The sequence below is a fragment of the Anopheles stephensi genome, chromosome X, assembly GCF_013141755.1.
Source record: "Anopheles stephensi strain Indian chromosome X, UCI_ANSTEP_V1.0, whole genome shotgun sequence".
NCBI classification, from domain to species: domain Eukaryota; kingdom Metazoa; phylum Arthropoda; class Insecta; order Diptera; family Culicidae; genus Anopheles; species Anopheles stephensi.
In genome coordinates this window covers 7594775-7618620 of record NC_050201.1, presented here as the reverse complement: position 1 = coordinate 7618620, position 23846 = coordinate 7594775, and the positions used below count along the sequence as shown (strand labels likewise).

Below are 23846 nucleotides of genomic sequence, written 5' to 3'. Positions count from 1 at the left end.
GGCGATCTAATCCCAAGATGACAGCGAACCTCATGTGAATTGAGTGTGTCACAATATTGATCACATTACTACGTAACGCTCTTTTTCATCTAGAAATTGCGTCCCTTGACAGTCATCAACTGACCGACTGTTTTCTCGTACGTAGAACTGACTATCCAGAAACTAATTAGCTAAGTCAAGGAAACCAGTAATGGTAGGCCAATACCTATGGAGGTTGAAGAGTCTAACAAACAAGGTTATGCTAGGTCATTTCGGCATCCCATCCAGACCATATCTCCGTCCTTAGAACTGACTATCCTACTCTGCTACGGTTAAAATGAAGTCAAAGAAAGCCAAAAATGGCAGACTGAGCGGCCTTTCGAGGTAGTAGTACCGAAGAAGAAGAAGACTATGCTGGACATCTAATGGCTTTTGATATCACGTAGATGGATAGTTAATCCTTACCAAGGGGGAACAGTCCGAATGGTTTCCTGATCTTACTTGATTTGATTAAAAGAAAGATCAGGTATTTGGGAATCCCATCAGGAGCATCTCCCAGTGCACAGAATCTAACTATCCAACTATGGGTAGTTCAAGCCAAGGTAACCAGAACTGGCTGCCTAATTGCGGACGTAATACCAGTGAAACCACTGCACGACGAAGTGTTTGATAGAAGAATTGATTGCACACTTTTCCTCAGCGACGTTTTTCGGATATTGAGCAAATTACAAAGCCGAGATCTAGAAACTGGATATACATTATGTTACACGAAAAAGGTAATTTAATAATGATTGATTAATTTTTACCGCAGTGAAAAACGAAAACCGAAAGCTAAACCTATTCACGGAGATTTCTAAACCGGCCATAGGGAGTGGCTAGTTATGATATTCAATTGAGTGGTTGATTTTAGAATGTTGATAGAAGCATTACGAACGCCGTAGAGCGATGCAGCACAAACGAAACAAAAAATTAACTATTCTCCCACCACCAGACACGCAGAGAAAAAAAAAAGTGTTGGCAAACCTGTGTAGCCCATTCTTCGGGACGCACCCGCCTGTTTGGTAGCGGAGGTTTAGGACGCGCCCGTCATACGTAGGAGTATCCCTACGGGCCCACACAGGCTCTGCCGGATGGTAGAGGGGGGGGGGGGGGGGGGGTGTACGGTGCCAAACGCTAACCGTTAGCTAGCGGTTTGACACTTTACCGAGCTCATCCGCCACCGGGCACGGTACAGTCGGACAGTGTCATCGGTCGCCCGATCGGTCTTCGGCGCGGTCCTCCCGGTGGTCCGTCATTTCCACCACCGCCACCGCCCCCACGCCGTACATCACGACCACCCGATCCGCCACCACCCTGGAAATCCAGCATCGTGCGGAAACTGTAGCAAAAAAGAAAACCAAAGGGGAAATATGAGCAACGCTACACCAGATTCCGATAAGCGCGTGGCACCTGCTTACTAATACTTACAACATCACCAGGAAGTTAAAGAATCCCATTATGAGACCCTTGATGCGATCTACGCCCCATGGTTGGGCTTCCTGTACCACGCCGTCTATACACAGGGCGGAAAAGAATTGCATTTATTATGCGCCCGGAAACGCCAGCGGAAGTTAACTACTTACTTCTTGAAATGTACACCATTTTCAAGAAACGGCCGTAAGATTTCTTCTCCGTGCAAGTTTAACTGCGTATTTCACTGCTTGCCCTTTATTTTGTCTCGATTCGCAACATGACAAAACAAATTACAGCTGGTCGCACACAGATGAAGGAACACGTCGTACGTCAAACGTGCGTTTATGCTACCGGTGTTCAGTACTCCACGCGCAAGACAACCCGGCAAACAATTCGGGTCAGTTTGTAGGTGAGGGGTATGTAGAAATCGTGCGAAAATGGGTGAAACTCGTGGGGGGGCAATCTCGCTCGGGCGAACTAGCTGTTTTGCTCGTTGCAGCGCATGCGCTGTGCTGTCTTTGAATGTGTGCGTGCGTCAAAAGCGAGCAAAACGCCGCTGTGTCAAAAAATGTGTAAACAAACTCAGTTGGAGTTCAGAAAAGTAAACATGCGCAATCCGCTTGGTTATGTGCAAAAATTCGTGAAATAATCTAAATATTCTTTATTTTGAACAGATCTTACTTATTACCGATATGTGCAGTGCCGTGGAATAACAAAAATTGCTTCAAAAAAGCTGTGTGTGTGGCTGATACTCCAGCATCTTCCCAATATGTGTAAACAACGCCAAGAGTATTACTGTTTTGTGATCATCATATTTCATTCGGATTGCACATTACCGGGCAGAAAAAGGTAACGTATTGTTTTCCATACTACTGTGTTCATAGCAACGCATACTGTTATTTCATTTGCGCTAATATTACACCATGTTTAACCTATTTTTTTCCTACCTCCACCCATAGCTTCAAGCAACCAATTTTGTACAGCATCCGCACGCTGTATGAAGGTGTAAAACAAATTTTCATCTGTAAGATGCTCTTCAAACCTGTCCAGTGACTCTTCGTTGCTTATATTTTGCATCGGGATGGTTTGAGCATGGCGTCGCACGCCTTTCATCGGGTGTATTGTGGCCACTACCGCAGCCGTTTGGGCAGTTCGGGCATCCAGTTTTAATAATGAACATTGTGAACCAAAATCGTGCCCAGGACAAGTTCTTTTTGCTTGAATTAACTCTGTGTTCTTATTTACATGAATAGATACGGTGGACCGATGAATGCTGCTTGCTGACGACTGCTCTTCGTGAAATGTTGATCCCGGTGATGAAACACACGGTTCCGGTGTCATGCTTGGTGACGGCTGAAGGGATGCTTGATGCACGACAGTCGTTTTTGCCGGTCGTGCAACGTCATGCGCGCATGAACCAGCAGCTGAAGCAACAGACGATTTCGGCGTCGCACTTGTGGTCGGCTGCGATCCTCGCATTGGTTCGTCAAACGATCCTAACGATCACGGAATGCCATCCACGGATCCAACAGCGGGAATGACCGATGGTACCGGCGTCGCACTTGTGGTCAGCTGCGATCCATGCGAACGCTTTAACGACATTGTCGCTAGTGGAACAACACGCACGGAACTAGCAGGCACAAGAATCATCCCACGTATCGCTTTCGTTCAGGGCTGCGATCCTCGCTTTTGTTCCACCGATCCTGCCGGTCGCGTAGCGATATCCATGGAACCAACATCGGGGGCAAGAGACGGTTCCGGCGTCGGTCTTGATGACGTTCGCGGTCCAAAAACACGGACGATCGCGCCTGTGGACCATAATACAGTCGAAGGCAGTTGTTGCAGTACAAAAAGGCGCCCTTTTTTTTGGTTGTTCCGACATTACATTTTGGCTGAAATAATCAATCGTTTTATTATTTTTTATGTAAGTATGATAACAATTTGATTCATTGTCATGCACTTAATCTTACTTACTTTTATTTATTTATTTTCCAGGTGAAACTGCTGAGTTGAACTTGAATGCTGCTTTGCGCTTTAAAATCTCAATGTTCATGTTTTCAGCTGTGAATTTCAATAAAGGGTAACAATCACACGCACAATGCCACATTCATGCTAGATGACACGCACACACTGAAAGAAATCGCGACGAAACAGCCAAGGGGCGAAATGGAAGAAATGGGCGAAAAGCTGTCGAAATTTGAAAATCATCATAAAACGCGTCTAAGTGATGGCTTTTATGACGGATTTTTGCTTCGGGATTTTTCCCCCATTTCGCTCGATTTCTCCATACCCCTGGCCCTCAATCGTGCTAGCCGGGAATATTTTGAAAAGCGCGGGAAGAATATTATTGCAGTTTCGTAATTTAAAATTATGTTTCGTTTCAGTGAGCTAGAAGTGTGATTAAAGCAATTAAAAATTTATTTTATTTTTTTCTACTAAAATGAATAATGCTGTTGAGTGGAAAACCCCATTTTCAACACTTACCACTGTGAGGAAACCGACTGGAACGTTACTGCAACGGTTTATGATCAAAACGTGGTGTGTACCGATTTTAATGTGTTTCCCTAAACCCGTAAACATGCACAATGTACAGAATATAAGCTTTATCGCAAACAGCTCACCTGTTCTGTTCAACATTTAAGCATGGTTCAACCACTCTCATTCTATTTATCCGCGCTCGTGCTGCTTCCAGTGCAACAAAGCGTAGCGTACAAGGATGAAGAGTATTGCGGCATCTGTCGGGATCATGTCGCCTGTGGAAACAGTGATGTGCTGCACGGAAGCTGTAACAAGTATCTTAACGTAAGCCTCACCATTCTCACCCACTACCAGCAACAAATACTGGACCGTGCGAATGATTTGCGTCAAACGTTCGCTTTGGGTCATTTGCCCGGCTTCAACGATACGTTCGGACCGATGCATGCCGTCAGCTGGGATCCGGAAATGGCCGATCTGTGCCGTATGAACCTCAACACGTGTAACTTCGCGCACGACAAGTGTCGCGGTACGTTACGCTTCCCGTACAGTGGTCAAACGCTCGGTAAGCTTACCAAGTGCGTATCGCCTACGAACGTCAACGATCTGAAGATACGGGTTCTACCGCACGTCATCCTGCACCTGATCGACCGTTGGTACCTGGAGCATGAAGTAACGAAACCCTCGGACGTTAAGCATTACTCACAACATTCATCGTAAGTGTGACACAGTTCGAGAGAATCCAGCTATCGACCTAACGTACCTTTCCGTTCTAGCTCCCGTAAATTCCAGATCGGACACTTTCTACAACTGATCAACTGTAATGTGTGTCGTATGGGTTGCTCCCTGCTCTCGTATCGCGAACACCGTAAACATCTGGTGTGTGATACGTACATCCTTTGCTGCAACTACTCCTACATCAACATCGTCAATCGACCCATCTGCAACGTTAACCGGTACGAGCAGACGTGCAAAAAGGACAGCAAATTTCCCGGCCTCTGTGAGCACTGTCACATCTAGCAGCGGTGATATCGCAATAAAAAAAAGACAACCGGCAGACTCTATCGGTTTTTTTTTTTACGCGTCAGGTGTACGCGGGAATCGCTTTAATCAAATGATTCTCCTCCAAGCTACAGAGACCAGCGTAGGCCGGATTGGTGCCCGTTGCACAACGGCCGGTCGGCTCACCTTTCAAATAAATTGGCTGATGTACGATGCTCGTGAGTGCGTAGTTGCAGGCGTACAGCACCATCTTGAACACAAAGTCCTCTATCTTCTTCGGGTAGATCACAACGCCGCACCCGATCGCTGTCGTGCGGTCGGAGATCATCTGCGTGTAGTGTCCGATGGTGGCACTGGGTGGCGGTATCAAGCATCTCAAAGTTATCATCTACTCCACTGGGCTATGGAAACTTCGCACACTTACTTGTAGTCGGTGGTGTACCTGTCCAGCACTTCCTGCGTCGTGTCGACATGCTCATTATACCACAGCGTCGTCAAGTTGCGAACGATTTCGAAAATGTCCGTCTCGAGGTAGTACGAACCGACGGCTAGGTTTTGCCCTGCGTGAAGATACTGATGTGTGCTGCGGCACTCATCATGCTCGAACCTGCAGCTGCGTACGTTAATTTCCGCCAAATTAGCTAGCTCATCGTCCCAAGTCTACGCCATTAGGGAGGGAAAAAAAGATTTATTGTTTATCTGTTCCCCTACCCTGCCGGTGGATCCTACTTACCACAGTCGGCATTCTAGAGGCGGCAGCAAATTGTGGCTCGACACCCCGTGCCAACCGATCACGTGCCTCGTTGTGTAGATGAAGGATGTAGTGGCGCAGCTGCGCATCGATCTTCAGTATCATCCGACCCGGTGGGCAGTCGGCGGCGAACGAACCATTGAACCCGCAAGCAACGTGCCTCTTCGGTTCCAGCTCACCGTATCGATTGTAGCGCAGACATAGCTCCGGTTTGCAGTAGACATCGTACGCACTCGCATCGGTCCACTCAACAACGTCCGCATAGTCTGCTGACGGCGACGGTTCCGTGGATTCCATCCAGGAGGGAGTCACGCTAGTGCTCTCCGTGAACGGCTCCGTACTAGACTCATCGCCACCGGCTGTTGTCACCTCGTACCACGGCTCTGTAGCGTTGGAAGTGCAAATGGCGACCTTGTGCAATATGGCGACCACCAGCAACGCTGCCCGCACACTGCGAAATCCTAACCTCAAATCGGTAGCGGTAAATTATCGACTGTCAAATTACAATGCATGCTAAGGAAGACTACACGAGCTAGAGGAGTTCTCCCGCCGTGGAGAGTACCGTAGCCGACAGCAAAACTGTCGAATCATTCATCATCTTTCCTGTGTTAGCTTCCGGACGTGAGGACCATCCCCCGTGAGAACGTCTCCAGTTGATCGTTGAATGTTGAATAGCCCTTCACTTTTGCTTTTCGGTGTTGAGCACTGTGCCGGGTTCACGCTCGGGAAGGTGTAATGTTTACACCAACGACCGGCAACAATAAAATATCAACAACGTTTTTTCACTCTCACTGCACAGCTCGCAACTCCTCTAACATCTTCACCTTCCTTCAACAAGATTTGTAGCGGTGTGGTGCTACTTACCGTGCATAGTGCTTCGTTTTTGTGTGCGTGTGTGGATAACTTCTCGATGGTGCGTAGAGCTTGCTGGTTGTTTGATGAGCTTGCCGTATGAGCTGGCGTTTGGTAGTAGGATAAGCACCCGTCTCAAGCCCCGGGTCTCTTCTCAGCAGACACTTCCCAACGCACTCCAGCCGGCTAGGAACTAATCTGTGCGAGCATCCCGTCAGGACGGTGCCTTTATATACGAACGGGGCAGGCAAGCGTTCCTTTCCAATTCCAATTCCGCAACAGGTATCAAAGCATTATTTGCGCCTTTAGCCGTAAAACGGAAGAATTGGCCGATTAGGGATGATGAACGAAGCATCATCTTCGTCATGCATTCCATCTCTTCTCCACTAACCGCTTGCGATCTCGTCTCGCTTTATCGGGGTAGTTTTGCTAATTTGTATCACCGGCTGTATCAGAGCGTGCCTCTACCTCCTTGACTAACTTGCAGCCCAACAACTCAACCTTGCTGATAGTAACGCCTTCCCTCAATGGTTTTGTTTTTCGTCGATCAATCGCAAACGATCACGAAATAATCAAACATAATCAAGAAAGTCACCGGTGCTGGTATGGACCAGGGATCATCAGGTTGGCCTCCAGAAGAGTCAGTTCCCACGCAAACGTGACCAAACTGCTCCAATCCCCAATCACCCCCCATTAAACAGCCATATCACGCCTCCCAGGACTAGGCTATTAGTCGTGCACGGCACGTGACATGGTTGGCGCCGGTCAGGTTGTAGGTCAAAGTTTAAGTACATCACAACCGACCTAGGTGCTAGCCCGCACCCCGGGTGTCTGCTCGCCGTAACTCAATCGCTTAATGCCACAACAATAAAACAATACAAGCAGTTGTTCAAGTTGCATATGATGTGGGTGCATGGATTGTGTAAATGTCATACAGAGCTGGGAAGCTACCAGTGCCAGGAAGTGTAGGAAGGCTCGGAGGCGCAACGTACTATGGTAGAACCTGATTACAAACCAGCATTACTTCCGGAATGTATACATCATTCTGGTGGCTCTAAAGGCGCAAGATGTAATTCTTCCTCTGTCCTGCCATGTGGCTTTAGTTGTCAGTTGTAGTCCATCTTTTGTTGGGAATAATTTAAAACACACTCTCTGTATCACTGGACGAGTGATTTGCATACATTAAGCTTCTGATCAGTCCCGGTTTGATGGATAATATACTAATACATTGCTTTTCTTTATTACGCTGCAACGCCCTACAGCCAGATGTACTATTTTACATGTAAAGAACTGGATACGCAATAAAAAAATCAATATGTTGATCAGATGATGGAAGCTCGATGTCTCCACTGGTATCAAATCCCATCAGCGCCGTTTTGTTGTGTTCCGGGACTGACTCTCCAGCTTGGGATAAATCAAGAAGCTCCAAGCCTTCCAGTATATAGTGTCCATGAATGTAGCAATTTCTAAGAAGAAGTGGGTGATGATCGCCCGCTGAGGCCCATAAGATAGAATCAAAGATAAATTTGACGAAGACTACCAAATCAGATTCCCGAGATACGATGGTCGGGGCACGTCATAAGGAACTCATGTCCCATCAGGAAGGTGTTCTTCAGCAACCCGTAAAGGAGCACGGAGAGCTCCATGGATCAAGTGGAATCTTAACTGCCGGGGATCGAATAAATTTCTGAGATCTTGATTTGCTGGAAAAGGATTAGTGATCTGCTCATGGCTACAAGACGGCCTCTACCCTATCATTATAATTTATTCAGTTTATTTCCCGGATCGTTTGTTTAAATGGTAATTCGTTGTGTTTGATAATCGAAAATCGTTTTTCTGTCTTCAGCGAACAAAAACACACTTCTCACTATGGTGAGAAGAGACTGCTCACTATAGCGGAAGTGAGATTTTTTGTACCGTCACTTCCCGATATACGCGGATAACGCTGGAGTCATTGCTCCGTCGTATACGACTAAGGGTACAATCTTTTAAAGGTATTTGACGGATGAGGTCGTACCAGCAAACTGCCGTCCGACTGATTCATCCGCCACCTAGGATTAAAATCAAGTCACAGGAAGGCAGAAATGGTGTACCGAAACCTTTCAAGATCTCCGCATCATCGTCACTCAAGTAGTTTTTGGGGATTCAATTTGCTGCACGATATGCTAACAAATAAGGATTTCTCATGTGTAAAGCTTTTTGCAGTCAAACTCTTATTTTCCAACAACATTTCTCTGTGCAAAATGTAAACACAAAACACAGAGCTCGACACAAAAATGTTGACGGACGCATTAAACGCTAATACCGCGTATATCACGAACTGTCTGTACACGAGAAGAAGCGAAACGTCCCACAATGTAGGAAAACATGTTTATATCAGAGAAAAGAATAACACAGTAGAAGAAAAAATATTTAAAACATTTATTTTATCCTAAATAAAGCGAAAAATAGAAAAAAGTGCTTACAAGCTGAGCTCACACACGACATGACAGCTCACCGGCACTGTCAAACGTCACAGTGAAGCGGGACTGTCAGCTGTCAAGCTGGCTGCTCGATGATGCACACTGTTGCAATTCGATTTGTCATAGCGCTGCGGAAGCCCAACAATTCAGTGGTTGTGAGAAGCGTGTGCGTGCGTGTACCTCGGTGTTCGTTATTTGTGTGTGCTAGATTTTGCAAGCCTTGCAACGCTGCCCAGCTTTTTGTTTTTCACCGAACGTTGTTAAACAATAGTGAGCAAAAAACCAACCAAAAAAAACCGAAGGTTGGCGTGGAAAACGCGTAATAGAGAGATCCGGGCGCTTGTCGGCGGAGCCTGGCAAAGGGCACGCTAGCGGTAAGACCACCAGCGCTAACATTATTTTGTAGCATCCTCGAACTACATATTTTCCATCCACACACACACACACACACACGCCATTATGGAGTTGTCGTCGTTCTGAGCGTGTGTTTTGGTGTGGTGGAAAAGGCATTACAAAAGCCGCATATTGTGGAATGGTTTCGGGTGATTGCTATCGTTTCCCGTCCAGTTCTGGATGTTGGTGTGGGGGAAAAAAACATTTCCCGGACGAGCGTCCCAGTCCCTGGGAATACCATGAAAAACGGTGGTGGTAGTACGGACTAGCAAATTCAATCCCGTTCCGCCGTTCGACCAGTCCGCAACGTTTCCTTTATTTTTCTCTCCCGTAGTGTCACGGTAGTTGTCAAGTCGTTATTATTTCATGTGTGTGTGTGTGTGCTCTGGCTACTGTGTGCATCTTGAACATTTTCTTTTCCGGTTTTTGCTACCATGAGTAGGATTTTGTCAAACTTTTCCTGCTTACCCCTTTGTGGGGGGCTGGTAAAATTGCACTACGCAGTATCTGAATGTTCGAAAAGAAAAACACACGAGCACGATGCACGCACACACACCGAGACGCACCAGACCCACACTGTATGATAATTGGTGCCTTTGGCCTTAGCGCAAGTATCGAGAATTTCTTTCGGTCCGATTTTGATTAGAAAATGGTGGTAAAGAATCGGGTAGAGAAGAAGTATTACCCCACTTATTGCAATTACATTTGTAAATCAATCCATTTTATTCCGGAAGGAGGGGGTCCCGTGTTCCGTGCACAAGCTTTCTTGTTTTGCGATTATAACAGGGTTTAGCTGTCTCGCTCACACGCGCGCACACACATTGCGGGCGAAGAATTTCAATCAACCACCAGCTGCGTTTAATGGCGTGCATACATGTATACACAACATCTGACAGTCATAAAAGTTTGCGACGGCTGCTGCTCGGTTTGTATGTGTGTGTGTGCGTGTAAATGAACTGTGTGTGTTTTCCCTCTTTTCCGTGGGCCCCTGGGAGGTGCAAAACCGATTTGTTCGGAACAACAACAACACACAACGAAAAAAGGATGTAAAAAGTACGGCTTTACGGCCTGTGGATGTACATCATCAAACAGTGTATGTGTATGTGTTTAGTAGTGTGTGTTTGGTTCGTGTGCGTTTGACAAGCGCGTAATTCGAAACGATTTTCCGGCTGATACTGTTCTTCTATCAAACTGGCGGATGCTGCCCAATCCCCTTCTCCCCGCCCCCTGCCTACAACACAACGGCAGCAACAAAACAAAAGGCAATTGAAAGAAAATCGGGAAGATGAATCAACACCAAAGAAAATCATCAGTTCCCTCCCGGCACAGTTTCGAAATTTGCGTCGTCGAGTGTGGTTAACCGGAGTTGCAGCATTCCTGGAAATTAGCAAAGCTTCTAGCCATTCGAATACGAGCGCAGGAAGGAAGCGTTGTTTACGTGTGTGTGTTTGTGCTTTTGCCTACTTTTCAGATGAGAAGTATGAAAATTTTAAGGTTATAATCTGCTGGGTTGGGAATTTCATTTTCTCACCCTGTGTGTCGCAATATGCAACACCTTCCACTCATATTGCATCGGATTGCTTCATTCCTGCCCACATTCGGGGCAGGCCCCTCCACACACACACACGCGCGCGCACGTACATATTCAAGCAACCGTGTGCAGTACACACTGCGGTGAAGTTATTGGCAGTTCGATAAAGTTGTGCCTATTTTTGCTTAAAAAGATGACTAATGAAACTTCACCCGTGCGGGAGCAGCCAAAGTGGAAACATAAAAGTTACAATCTTGCAAGAAGTGAATGTACACGGCTTGTATGTATTTGCATCTGTGTATGCGTACGAATAAAACGCCATGTTTGCAGCATCGGCGAGTGTCATCGTACTGGGTTTTTGCTCTTCCCCGGTGAGGGGGGGATGAAGGAACAAGGAAAGTGGGGAAACGAGATGCAAACACGTAGGAAGAAAGGAAAAGAAATTTCCCTTCGGACCCCCAGGGTACCATGAAAACAAAGAACTTATCCTGCTTTTTTTTCTCTTCTTTACAGTTTTCTTTCATTTCCCCTTTTGTCGGTGGAACTTGGAAGCTGTGGTCCGTTTTTTTTTAGAAAGAGAGAGAGAGAAGAACAGTGGCAATGTGTGGCACGAAAACGTAAAACATGTTTCATCCTGTCGTTAACCGTCGATGCTGGATTAACCATCTCCTAGCAAGGGGTAAAATCAAGTGAGAAATGGCAGATCAAGACTACTTTAGGTTGAAGGGCCAAATAAGAGGAAGAAGACCGTTTTACGTGAGCCTCACTAACAGAACGTCCCCTTGTCGTTGCTGCCAACGGGCCTTGATACTAAAAATCACATAATGGAGAATGGTTTTTGCTTTCACTGCGTCGGACGAGAGTTTCCATCCTGTGAGCCTCCAATCCCCATGATCATCGATTCGAGGAAGACTGATAATCCCATTAGCAGGAATGCCACTAAACCATCCAACTTAATCTTTAATCCAATCGAAGCGGCAAATCAGTATCTTGAAATGCTCTGGCAAACAACTACCATGCTGTCGCTGCATCCTCTAACGCCCTGGGCAAGAATGGTTTTGAAACTAGCCAAGCTAAGGCAGAGCTTGTTGTCGGTGTACTCCATTTCACCTCGGTTGCCTCAACTATGCATTCAGCTGGTTGCTGGACATTCCAGCATCCTTCATGAATCAAGACGATCCGCATAACAAAAGCCCAAAAAGCATCGTGCTTCATTGTCTCGTAAAGCGATCGCCAAGGCTCCCGTTGTGATTGCTCCCCAGGTTTTATACCGTGTGAAGATCGGAGCCGCATCGCTATAGCTTGTGCCTCGTATGACTTGATCGCCGGAACTCTCGGCTCTCGGACAATACCTAAGCAGTGCAGAGATGCTCTTCAATAAGCAAACCTTCTTTATTCTAGATATGTTCCATACATTCTACTACGTTGCTACGCTGAATCGTGAATTATAGGTAGCAAAGGCTACTAATAACATGCACCATTGGGCCACTGAGGCGAGGGCGCAGTCTTCTCACGACAGAACCGTGGTTCAAATCCCAGCTGGGCCGTTTCCCCCATAGTGAGGACTGACTATCCAACTTCGTGGTATCATTAAGTCTAGTAAGCCAGTAATGGCAGAGACATGACCCAAGAGATCGTTAGGCCAAGAAAGAAGGAGAGAAAGGCTACATATATAGCAAAGAATTATAATTCGACGTATGATTCTTATGATGATGTGTGAAGATGTGCCTACCGTTGGCTAAACGGCGATCAAGTAACGTAGACAATAAACACAGCACACTCATTCGTGATGCTGTGGATATGGGGCAGGTTTTGTCGACGATGTTTTTTTTTTCCATCTGACATGTTTCTGCATGCATGATTCCCCTATCCACTGTTGCTGTGTGACTCAATCGTAGCAAACAGCGAGCATCATCTGAACGCTCACACCACCATTCTTTGCCTGCGATGCTTTTTTAGTGTTCAATGTATTGGCACACCGAGAATCGTTCTTTTTAGGGCCGCAAACAACCGGGTGGAATCGGTAACGCGCTCGACTATTGCTGAATAATCAGGTCGCCATATGCAGATGACTAACCGGGCAACGCGTGACTGTTGGTCATCTAGAAAGCTGTCCATGACATCACTGTAGTGTTGCATATGTACGAACCGCGAGCATCGTCTCTCTCATGCTAATTTCGATCGGATTGCTAAAGTGTGATTTGTTTCCGTTTTCTCTCGCTGTTTTATTGTATGATAACCTCACCAAAGTTCTATGTTGCAAACAGTACGATATGCATTCTAACGATGTTTTTCTTTCTTCCTCCCCGTAGCTTATGATTAGTACGAGAACGCGAGGCAAGGCAGCAACACACACACACACACACACACGGTGCACAACAAAAGACTTACTGGCCCGATTCCAACAGTGTACCATACGCGTTAGTTCCGTGCCCGTACGTGTCGCGGCAGTAAGGCGACCACCAAAATAGGCTCCCACGCGGCCCAGATCCTGCCCGCGATGGAGAAGGGCAAGGATGCGGTCATGCCGGTGGTACCACCGTTGGATAATGCGGCCGCCGCACAGATCGTTTGCCGCTTCTTCCAGTACGGTACGTGCCGGTTCGGCAGTTCCTGCCGCTTCATCCACCCTGCCGAACCAGCCGCGCTCGGAACGCACGGTAGCAGCTGCGGCAGCAGCGGTAGCAGCAACAGCAGCACCACCGGCACCAGCCCAGCCGACGGCATTACGCTGCCGGCGAAGCAGCAGGCCGATGCGGATAGCAAACTAAATCCTTCCACGCTCGACCTTTCCCGCTGGATTGATGCGCCCGTGTTTGTGCCCAAATCGAAGCTCTCCTATCAGCAGCAGCCACAGCCTCCCCGCAATAAGCTTCAGCACAAGGAACGGAAAGGAGTGCCGGATGAGGAGGAAGAGGAGGAGGCGGAGGAGGAGGAGGAGGGAGAGGAGAGAGAATTAGACGATGATGAGCGAAATAACGAAGCTGATAATGAGGCAGACAACGAGGAGGAGGAGGAGGAGGAGGAGGAGGAAGATGTGGAGCAGGACGCAGAAGATGGTGCTGTCGGGTATACTCGCGCGTCACTGCTTTCCTACGCCAGCGTCGTCACGATGAACAACAATCACAACGGCAAGGACATAAAGCAGCCACCGGGCGAGTTGCGGCTCTGTATGCACTACGAAAAGCACGGCATCTGTCCGCTCGGCGACTGTATGTACTTGCACGGGGAGCTGTGCGAGCTGTGCCAGCGGTATTGTCTCGATCCGCGCGACAAGGAGCAGCAGCGCCGCCACAATGCGGACTGCATCCGCGAGCACGAGCTGGAAATGGAGCACGCGTTCGCGGTGCAACGTTCGCGCGACAAATCGTGCGGCATCTGTCTGGAGGTGGTGATGGAAAAGCGGGCCCGGGAGCAACGGTTTGGCATCCTGCCCAACTGTAAGCATACCTTCTGTCTCGGGTGCATCCGGACCTGGCGCAAGGCAAACAATTTTGCCAACAAAATTAAAAGGTACAGTAGCGCTTCACACAGTTGCGTTTTGACAACACTAGCACACAAACATGCCTCATAGGATAAGGATTAGGACCAAAAAAAAAAGCGGGGGCAAGAGCAAGACGTATTGAGCAAGTCTCGGGGTCGGTCTCGGATGGGATTTGTACAGGATCACACATAGGAACCGTCAGCCAAAGCATATTATTACTAACTCTTTTTTGTTTGCCCCTTTCTTTGCGTTGTATAATTGTAGGAGCTGCCCCACCTGTCGCGTACCATCCGACTTTGTCTGTCCGAGCTTCGTGTGGGTGGAGTGTGGCGAAGAGAAGGAGCGGCTGATCGAAAACTACAAGCAAGCCTGCAACAACACGGACTGCATGCACTTCAAGAAGGGCAGCGCAAACTGCCCGTTCGGCAACAAGTGCTTCTACCGCCATGCGCTACCGTCCGGCGAGCTGGTCGATCTGGGCGCGCCGTCCCGCCGGCGCAACCCGCACCGGGGCCGCGACCGCGACATGGATCACGCCGATACGTTCCAGCTGCAGGAGCTGTTCGCCTCCCTGCTCGCCCCGCGCAGCTGGATGCTGGACGAGTACATGACGTCGCTGTTTTCCGAGCTGGAAGATTCGGAGGACGATTTGGATTACCTGTCCGGGCGGGGCGGCGGCTTCCCGTCCGACTCCTCCGACTACGAAGAAGATTTTATGTTCGATCTGATATGATCAGCATCCAAGCATTAAGCGGAGTCAGTGAGGGGCGGGGGAGGGGGTCCGGTAGGGAGGGGGGAGGGGGGGAGAATATAAAATTCGCGGCGGTGCGAAAAAGCGTTTAAAAAACAGATCAGAGCCAAAGCTTAAAACACACAAACAAAAACTAACACACACATACACACACACACATACATATTGAAGCACGCACGCATGGAATGTCATACGGTGATGCACAATACGGTTAGCGGGCGGTCGATGATGGTCGTTCGAATGTTATTGGTTTTTTGTTAGTCGGTTTGTTGTGTGCCAATCCTTACTATTCGTTAGCTGATTACACTATCATTTACACACACACACACCTAGAAGCGGAATGGCATTACGAAGGGGAAAATGAATTGCGAGTGTGTCGAAAAGAAGAAGAAGAAAACAACGGCAAGGAGTGTAAGCATCAAACTAGGCAATGGAGAGGTGGTGTGTGGTGATGTGGATCATCCAGTTCTGCGGACAAAACCAACAACAAACGCTCAAATCTTGATTGTCTCTAGCCCCTCCTCCAAACACTCATTAGCCGTAAAGAATAAAGGGAAGGCAAAACACCGTTAAAAACGCACGAACGTGAAGCAGTACAGCATTCCACCCGCATCCTCGGGAGCTCGGTGCGTACCCCGACCGGGCTCCCCAGCCAAGGGTTTCCGGCTATGTTTTAGTCATGCTTGGTTCTTTCGAAACGCATTCAAAGCCAGAGGGCGAACCGAGCGAAAGCGAGCGAGAGAGAGAGAGAGAGTTTTCCCACCCACATCCCCACCCCCCCTTCCCCCCATCAACTGTAGATCTGAGCGCCGGTTAGACATTCAAACTTCCTTCCCATTTTCGCGCCCTCGCGTCCCAAATCAATCTACCTCACCGTACTAGAATATCTTTATCACATCACACGCACATACAACACGCGCCTCACTAACGAACAGATTGGGAGGCCTTTTCCTTTTTTTTTTCTTTGGCGAAACGCCACACAAAAAACCAAGCAAGTGAGAAGAAGGATCGCCGTCTTATGGTGTTTGTTGGTTTGTTTGTTTTTTTTTGCCATTAATTAGCTACTATAGAGAGTTTAAATTATATTATATATTGGGTGCAAGTTACGCACTCAGGAACCGTTTAAACGTATGTGTGTGTGTGGTGGCCGTGGTTTTGTTTTTCGTTATAGTCAGTTTCGTTTTATTCCCCGTAACATGAACGTTAGGTTTTTTTTTTGAATTAATTGGCTGGAAAGATGGAAAAATTAGAGATTGTATTAAACTCTTTATGTTGACTTTCCGGGTTTTGTAATTTATGCATACATATATAGAAACATATAGATTTATACGAAGTTGGTTCGTTTTGCTTACTACAGTATTCTCGTTTGGAAATTTAATTTGAAATGAAGAGCGCGCGCGAGAGAGAGAGAGAGGGAGAGAATTTTCTATTTTTTCTTCTTATTACATTCATTAGGATCCGGTCTTCGCTCTCTCTCTCTCTCTCTCTCTCTCTCTCTCTCTCTCTCTCTCTGTGCTCCGGTACTGCTTTTCCCGGATGTAAAAGTGTATTTTCCGGATGGCATGATGAAGAGAAAAGGAGGAGGGGGGGTGAGGGGAAAGGAGAAAAGTGCGTAGGGAAAATCTCGAATAATCACGAAGCGAAAAACGCAAACAAATGAATGAATTTCGTCGAATCCAGGATTGTTGGTGTGGTGGCATGAACTAATATATTGTATGCAAATTGTTTATCGCATTTCTTTTAAGTTGCGTGTGCCCACGGTTCGGTTTACCCAAGCAGAAAATTGATATGAAATGTAAAAGAGAAAAACGAAACAAACAAAAAACAGGATATGCGTTTTGGAATGAACTGAAAAAGGCTGGATTCGATGTGTTAAGAAATAGATATATATATATACACACATACATAAATATGTGTATAAAGCATGTATCGGATAGGTAATAAATGAAGCAGGCCCCACTTTGTCAACACATTGTAGCAAAGGCCCAGGGGAACCCAAGGCAGAATAAACTAGCGCTCGAGGGCGGAGTGGAAAGAGAGAGAGAGATAGAGCGATAGGAAGGCCGTGTTAACATGTAAACCCGAAAGCACAGACATACACACATATGAGCCATGGGGCGGGTAGTCTCACCCACCAAAATTATAATTATGAAATATTACTAACTAGTACATACACTCACGATTTACTTGATTTTTGTGATACGACACACATATATATATATACACATATATATATATTGTTTCTCCTAACTATATAGCTTTTATACAAAACGAAAAACCCGTGCGTGTGTGTGTGTGAGAGAGAGAGAGAGAGAATGTGCCTCGCGTGTTTGTGTGGTGGAAAAGGGAAGTAAACCGGAAGTAAACCGAGAGTGATAAAACGATAGACCGATGGGGTGGCACAAACACACACACACACTACGAACACTCGTTCGTTTGCGTTGTTTTTTTTATAAACTTTTGCGCCAGTGGATTATAAATCAAACAAACAAAAAAACCCGACGAAAGGATCGAGAAAAGAGGAAAAATCAAACCTTGTTATGTGCGTGTTGTTACGTTTGATTTTTTCTGTTCTACCGCGTTGCGTACCTACTTCGTACACATGTATGAGTCTGTGTGTGTGTGTGTATGTAGCCACGCGCTAATCAAACCAGTATCCATGTTTAGTAAGTAAGGCTCATTTAGGAATTAAGTATATTACTGCGCGATGGAGAGCGAGTGAGAGAGCGAGCGAGAGAGGCAGAGAAAATGGCGCCCCCATGGCATATGAAAACCAAAAGCACAACCCGCGATAAAGTTATATTGTGCTGGTTAATTTTCTAAACGACAAGTGTCCACATGGTTTGAAGACAACTATAATCTTCTTCTTTCATACGCCAAATTCGAAAGGTCTCTTCGGTCGGCCATTTGTGGTTTCCTAGGCTTGATCATAGCAGGCGGCCATAATAGTATCTCGCGCTTCCCGCTAGAGGGCGTCTTAAGGAGAATATATATATATGATCACGGCGTAACTGGCCAGTTTTAACGGCGGGGGTCCATGACCACCGAACTGAATTTGTGATTTTTTTTTTTTTTTTGTTTGTCAACTCATAGTGCATAGTTTTCAGCGGGTGGAGGCTTGTTGTGTATTAATCCTTGCAAATCACTGTGTTTGGCCTTTTTTTAAACCAACCAAATGGTTCTTAAGCGTTTTTTGTTTGTTGTTGTTGTCACTTACAACGGTTTCAAGTGAATACCTGGGAATGTCTCAATGCGCTCAGTTACTTGAAAGAAAACGAAATTGACGTAGAACGATGCGAAAGCGTGTTCCAGTAGCTTGCAGCGAAAGGCCACGGCAAAACGGGGTTGTGATTTGAAAAACTGCATTCATAATCATTTACGGGCGTGAAGTGCGGGGCGGTAAGGGGTTGATGGGTTTGATTGAACATGTTTCCCTACTTCAATCATCGGAGATGGGGGGGGGGGGGGAGGGGGATCTGTTTCCTTCTCCCTGCATCGCCTAGATGTTACTTTGTTCAGGGGAAACGTTTCTTAACTCTCTTAATTAAACCTAGCTACGCGTGTGTGTGTTCGAATGTCCTGAATGCCTGTGTGAGTGAGAGAGAGACTGAGCGAACGGGGTTTGGATGTGAGCGAGGATGGTAATAAACACAAAATAAAACTTTAGAAACCCAACACACAAAATCACAAGAAAGGAAATCATAGATGCCTTAAGGTTTGTTTTTAAGATGGTAAAACAAAAATCTGCAATTAGTAAGCGGTGTAGTGTAAAGAGAAAAAAAGAGCAAGAAGGAAAACGTAAAGGGAAAAACATATATTATGAAACGAAATCAAATACAGAAAACAAAACGTGTAATGCGTTAATAGAATACGACAAAGACGAAAAGAGTATGCAAACAAAGGGGAACAGGAAACAGAGAATGAGAGAGCGAGAGAGAAGAAAAGTTATAAAAAAGAGAATAGGTTTAGTTCCAACAATCTAAAACTATTACTTACTATTTTTTGTTTGTTTTCAAACCACACTAGGTGCTTCAAAACACCTCGGCCTGAAGAATGAGAGCGCGACCAAAAAAAGAAAAACGAAAGTAAAGGAAAAGAGAACAAAACAAAACTGTTATACAAAAGAAAAACAAACACAGCTAAACAGCTAAAGTAATTGATAACATACGTAAACCAAACCAAAAGAGAGGTATGAATCGATAATGAAAATACCAGAAGTAAAATTTAAAGTAAAACGTAGTAGAAACGAACTAAAACTCACGAAATCACGGCTAACAAAAAACAAAAAACATACACACACAACTATGTAAAAACATGTACGATTTGGAAGCACGGGAGATGAAGTGTGTGTGTGTGTGTACTAAGGATGGAATACTTCCTTTGCCAACTGTTGTCGGCGCTCTTTTGTTTTCGATTGCTTACAGTTAGTAATTAACCTAATCGTAATCTGAGTATAGCTGTCTATATTTACAACAACCACATATACACAGCAAGTCACATGCTCCAAACCAACTACACAATGGACACAAAACACCGACACACAAAAGAGACGCGCAACAGGAAATACAAGCAAATTTATTAAAACAAACAAAGGCCAATGCCAAAACAAAACAAAATAATACGTTGATGTTGGTGGAGAAATTTGGATTTGGATGCATTTCTTCTCTGTCCCTTAATATACGGCTGCATATATAGACTATATTGTTGCCTGTACGCGATGAAGCATCATTTAAAGAAGAAGAAAAAAAACACACAAGAACATGAAAACCCCATGAAGTGGAAATGGTTTTATTGGAAAGAAAACAATAAATCAATAAACACCCCCGGAAAACATCGGAAGTTTGGGGAGCTTTTCGCGATTGATGGGTGAACTGATCAAAGAGGTCGCTTGAGGGCACCAGCTTAGTTTCTGATTTAAATGTTAAGACTGAATCGTAGAATTCCGGACTACGACCAGCTAATTGTACCTTGTGAGGACCTCCATTAGTTAAAAGAGATTTTGAGTCATTAGGCATCGATTCGTTTCTTGCGTCAAGGTAATTCATAAGCGGCTTGCATAATTCCGAGGAAACTAGTCCTGTCAAGTGAGTCCTGTGAGATCTCCAAGGGTTTTTAAAGCAAGGAGTCCTAACATGGGTAGAGGAATGGGTTCCATGTGGTCAAAAACTTTGGCCTGAGTGAGGCTTGGGAAGACTCCGAACTGCGAAAAGTCAGTAGACCTCCTCAGAAGGTTTCCTGTCTTCGATAAATGGATAAGGGTTTCCGGCCACCATATGGACCTAGGTCTGATGCGGACAAACTTAGACCTGATGCCTGGGAGAGTACTCTGAAGAAGCCATCAATCTTTTCGTCTATTTCCATTTTGATGGTGGTGCGCCATCCGGACTCTTTCCTGAGGTTACAAATTGGGCTACGATGAAGACATTCCTGATTTGAGTTGATAATCAACTTTTTTTTGGCTTCCATGTGGACGAGAACCTTGGCCCTGATGCATAAGAATGTTCTGGAGAACCAACTGGATCACAATAGGATATTAGGACCTCAGCAAATTGGAGTCATCCGAAGTTTTATCAGAGTTGGCCCAAGAACTTTTCATGGTGAGGAATGCTCCCCAAATGCTTTTCTAACTTTGAAAAATGAATAAGCTTTTGCAGCTTCCGAGCTAATGAGAGTCATGGCCAGGTGCTTGGAAACATCGTGAAGCACCGAACAGGATCCATCCAGAATGTGTTTGCTAGGGATTAACTGGGGTACGATGAAGCCTTCAATCCTTCAGTTCAATTCTAGTTTAGGTTGTCCGGAAGCTTTCCTGAGTTAGGTAGATTAAAAAGATTTTCCGGCTTCAATGTGGACGAGGCCTGATGCCTAAGATTATTTTGGAGATTCAACTGGACTACCATAGAACCGCCCCAACGATAGGATATTGACGCCTTTTACATATAAGGGAGCTGAATGAAGTCATTCAGCTCACAGTTTCACTATCCGCGTGAGGAGGAATCCAGATCTGGATGCTTGAGTCGAGAGCTTTGGCCCTATATTGGAGACCATTCTGAAGAACCGACAGAATTGCTTTAGGAGATTAAGACCTCAGAAAATAGAGATCTTATCCCCAAATTTTCTTCCTCTTTCAAGGTAAGTAGTCTCGTTCGCCAACTTCTTTATCCCACATAGTTTGACTGATTTGGGAGGTCTTAATAAACATGGATAAGGTCTTCAACGCTGCCTTTCTGCCCAAGAACTAGCTTGCCCCCAAGGATATACTTACTTACTTATCCGGCGCTACAACCGCTTCGCTAACCGCCTGCTGCCATAATCCTCGATACCGCTCACGGTATCCAGCGCCTTCGTCACGGGCATTTTGGAGGCCGCATGAACGCCATCATGTCATCTCAGATCGGGCCTACCTCGCCACCTATGTCCTTGTTGACGGCCTAAACGGACTTTACGGATTGGGTCGTTATACTCATGACATGACAAGCCCACCGGAGCCGTACAGCTCGTAGAGCTCGTCATGTTCTGTACATTCCCAATATCCTCCGTCACGATAGGTATTGCGGGTAACTCAACATCTAGCTGTAGCCTCCTCCTAAGCCTCGAAAAGATGGCTCCATTAACGCTCAACTACTCACACGTTCCAACGCTATCAACGATCTTGCTGTCATAGTTGATAGCAAAATGTCCTTCCACGAGCACCTCTTATGTCTGAAGCCGCTTTACTGCAAGCCTGGTTCGATCCATCCTTGAATCCGGGAGCATCATCTAGTGTCCCACGTCTATCTAGTGTCAGTATGGATCGCCAAGCTGCTGGAACAAGTGCAGCACTATTTCACCAGACTAGCTACCCGTAGGTTCCTCGGCTCCTCCAATCAGTCCCTTCCTACTTAGGACACCCGATGTCAAACTCAAGAGGGTTAGCGTCTTTAGAGAAAAGCGCTGGTCGACGCTCCTGATCTCCTGAACCGGATAGGCCTAAATATTCCCCACCCGACTGCTGCTCCGTGCGTACGTGCTTCGGACATAATGACCCCTTCCTTATATGTCTGAGCAGTTTCCATAGTGTCTCCGATCTCTTCGACTACAGCTCATCCATCTCCGCTTTCCGATCATCCCTCCCTACATCCCCGAACCTCACATACCAGTGATTCAAAATGTGCCAAAATTACCCTTAAGTCGTTTAGTCAAAGACTCACAGATCAAAGACTTACAATTTGATTAGCCATGGACCTCTTCTTCTTGCTTACTTGGTGCTACAACCTCAAGAGGTCTCGGCCTGCCTTGATTGTACCCGTAGCAAAGTAGTCAGCCCTACGTACGGGGAATGGCGGTCTGGATGGGATTTTTGACCTCAGATAGGTGAAGTTTTGGACGACTTCGAAGGTGCGCTATCTGTTCATCACCCCTGCGTACATATCAGTGTTTGTTAGCAGGGTCGCTGCGCCTCGTTAATCTCCAACCCGAGGTTTAGTGTCGCTCGCTCGATCCTTTGATAACCTTCTGCTACATAGGAGAGCCTCAAACCAATTATGTCTGTGTTATCAGCGTATGACAGGACTCTGGATTGACTTATAGAAGATGGCCCCCGAAGTTTCCACCTCCAGCGCCATATTGAAAAGAAGTCAGCCAATCCCATCAAACCTGGCGCATAAGCGTATGCAAGGACTCTGGATTGACTTGTAGAAGAATGTCCCCGAAGTTTCCACCTCCGAGTCATAAGTCATTGAAGGCTTTCTCTAGCTCCAGACTGAAAGGACGGCAGTCAAAGCCCATCTTCCTGTTGCAGGCAGGTTTTTGGTGGTAGTAGAGGGCCCTGAGAGTTTCCTATGCACCTTCACCTGGCATGTGATTGCCATTCGAACAAGCCTGGTAAGCTTGGTTGGGATTCCAAAAGAGCTTCCATTGCGTAATACAGTTTTCCCCCTTGGTATGCTGATATACATCTTCTTCCTTAGCACTATACAACCTTGAAAGGTCTCGGCCTGCCAACTGCTGGCTTTCTGTGACTTAATTTTCTACCCCTTAAGTAAAGTAGTAGTCAACCCTAGGAGGAGGTCTGGTCTTGGTGGAATTTGAACCCCGAGAGTTCTGCCGTGTAAAAACCGGCCCCGCTGTCGCCTCGGTCACCGGACCGCCCGGACTGTTATATGCTGGTTTAACATCTCTTCATTGATGGTAGTAGTGAAGCTGGTTCATCCGCCATTTTCTTGGAAGATTTGCCGCATTGTGAAGTTCTCTGGCCAGTGGTGGATTTTCCCAAAGTTGTTTGTTTGCCTCCATGTTTCTTCCTGGGGTTTTTTTGTTTCGTCAAGTTTTCGACTCTGATTTATTTTCGGTTATGGGTAAAATTTTTATATGTTTTACATACATATACATACATGGATAATTGATGTTGATTGTGTTTCTGTGAAGGTGTACGTATTTGTGTTTGCATTTCCCATTTGTCTGTTTCGCTCTCTTCAGCGCTTGTTTCTCCCTCTTTTTGCCGGGTTATCTTGTTGTTTGTTCTTGTTGGTAATGTGTTGTTTGCTGCTGTAAATCAAAACCAATCACCGTTTTTGTTTTTTACCACCTTTTTCCACAATTTTACCTAATCTTCTTTCCCGGTTTTTTCTCTCTCTCTCTCTTTACCACATGTGACATTTTCTTTTAACTTTTGTTATTCCTTTATTCGTGATTTTCTGTTTGTGTGTGGGTGTTTGGATGTGTAGAGGGTCGGG

The 23846-nt window shown here is 46.1% G+C and overlaps 4 protein-coding genes and 1 long non-coding RNA gene across 7 annotated transcripts; 3 read left to right on the top strand and 2 right to left on the bottom strand.

Moving 5' to 3' along the window:
• Nucleotides 1-727: 727 nt before the first annotated feature.
• Nucleotides 728-1778, bottom strand: LOC118517392 (glycine-rich selenoprotein-like). Its single transcript, XM_036063442.1, has 3 exons — nt 1602-1778; nt 1447-1531; nt 728-1357 (listed from the first exon to the last, which is right to left on the bottom strand). The coding sequence occupies exons 1-3, from the start codon at nt 1618-1620 to the stop codon at nt 1189-1191; spliced, it is 273 nt and encodes a 90-aa protein (XP_035919335.1). The 5' UTR covers nt 1621-1778; the 3' UTR covers nt 728-1188.
• A 52-nt stretch (nt 1779-1830) lies between these two features.
• LOC118517393 lies at nt 1831-3523 on the top strand. Of its 2 annotated transcripts, none has more exons than XR_004908299.1 (4): nt 1831-1847; nt 2106-2280; nt 2391-3355; nt 3427-3523. It is a non-coding gene; the product is annotated as an uncharacterized LOC118517393 (long non-coding RNA). The 2 variants fall into 2 exon arrangements; XR_004908298.1 differs by lacking the exon at nt 1831-1847 and adding an exon at nt 1854-2032.
• A 526-nt stretch (nt 3524-4049) lies between these two features.
• On the top strand, nt 4050-4988 carry LOC118517391 (antigen 5 like allergen Cul n 1-like). Its single transcript, XM_036063441.1, has 2 exons — nt 4050-4622; nt 4683-4988. Exons 1-2 carry the CDS (start codon nt 4075-4077, stop codon nt 4924-4926), a joined length of 792 nt encoding a protein of 263 aa, XP_035919334.1. The 5' UTR covers nt 4050-4074; the 3' UTR covers nt 4927-4988.
• Nucleotides 4975-6736, bottom strand: LOC118517390 (antigen 5 like allergen Cul n 1-like). Its single transcript, XM_036063440.1, has 4 exons — nt 6524-6736; nt 5642-6120; nt 5333-5568; nt 4975-5261 (listed from the first exon to the last, which is right to left on the bottom strand). The coding sequence occupies exons 1-4, from the start codon at nt 6528-6530 to the stop codon at nt 4991-4993; spliced, it is 993 nt and encodes a 330-aa protein (XP_035919333.1). The 5' UTR covers nt 6531-6736; the 3' UTR covers nt 4975-4990.
• Nucleotides 6737-9085: 2349 nt separating this feature from the next.
• LOC118517387 (probable E3 ubiquitin-protein ligase makorin-2) lies at nt 9086-19899 on the top strand. 2 transcript variants are annotated; one of them, XM_036063438.1, is made up of 4 exons: nt 9086-9347; nt 11411-11576; nt 13210-14410; nt 14646-19899. In XM_036063438.1, the coding sequence occupies exons 3-4, from the start codon at nt 13398-13400 to the stop codon at nt 15112-15114; spliced, it is 1482 nt and encodes a 493-aa protein (XP_035919331.1). In that variant the 5' UTR covers nt 9086-9347; nt 11411-11576; nt 13210-13397; the 3' UTR covers nt 15115-19899. The 2 variants fall into 2 exon arrangements, with proteins under 2 accessions (XP_035919331.1, XP_035919330.1); XM_036063437.1 differs by lacking the exon at nt 11411-11576.
• The last annotated feature ends 3947 nt before the right edge of the window (nt 19900-23846 follow it).